At 77.3% G+C, this 299-nt stretch overlaps 1 protein-coding gene across 1 annotated transcript; it reads left to right on the top strand.

Annotated features, from left to right (window-relative positions):
• Nucleotides 1-5: 5 nt before the first annotated feature.
• LOC121346602 (galactosylgalactosylxylosylprotein 3-beta-glucuronosyltransferase 3-like) lies at nucleotides 6-269 on the top strand (the record flags this gene model as incomplete). The annotated part of the gene is made up of 1 exon (XM_041424555.1): nucleotides 6-269. A coding segment is annotated over one exon (264 nt), but the record flags the coding sequence as incomplete, so codon positions are not given.
• Nucleotides 270-299: the final 30 nt, after the last annotated feature.

A 299-nucleotide genomic window follows, 5' to 3' on the forward strand; every position in this document is an offset into this window, starting at 1 on the left:
CCGTCTGGCCGGTGGGGCTGGTGGGGGGGCTGCGCCTGGAGCGCCCGCTGGTCTCGGGGGGCCGCGTGGTGGGCTTCCACACGGGCTGGCGGCCCGAGCGCCCCTTCCCCCTGGACATGGCCGGCTTCGCCGTGGCGCTGCGGCTGCTGCTCGCCCACCCCCGCGCCCGCTTCGACCCCCGCGCCGAGAGGGGCTTCCTGGAGAGCTCCTTCCTGGGGGGGCTGGTGACCCCCGGGCAGCTGGAGCCGCGCGCGGGCAACTGCACACAGGTGGGCTCGGGCAGGGTTTGGGGGGTCTTG

Source organism: Onychostruthus taczanowskii, unplaced genomic scaffold (assembly GCF_017590055.1).
Source record: "Onychostruthus taczanowskii isolate IOZ18803 unplaced genomic scaffold, ASM1759005v1 scaffold8281, whole genome shotgun sequence".
Classification (NCBI taxonomy): Eukaryota; Metazoa; Chordata; class Aves; order Passeriformes; family Passeridae; genus Onychostruthus; species Onychostruthus taczanowskii.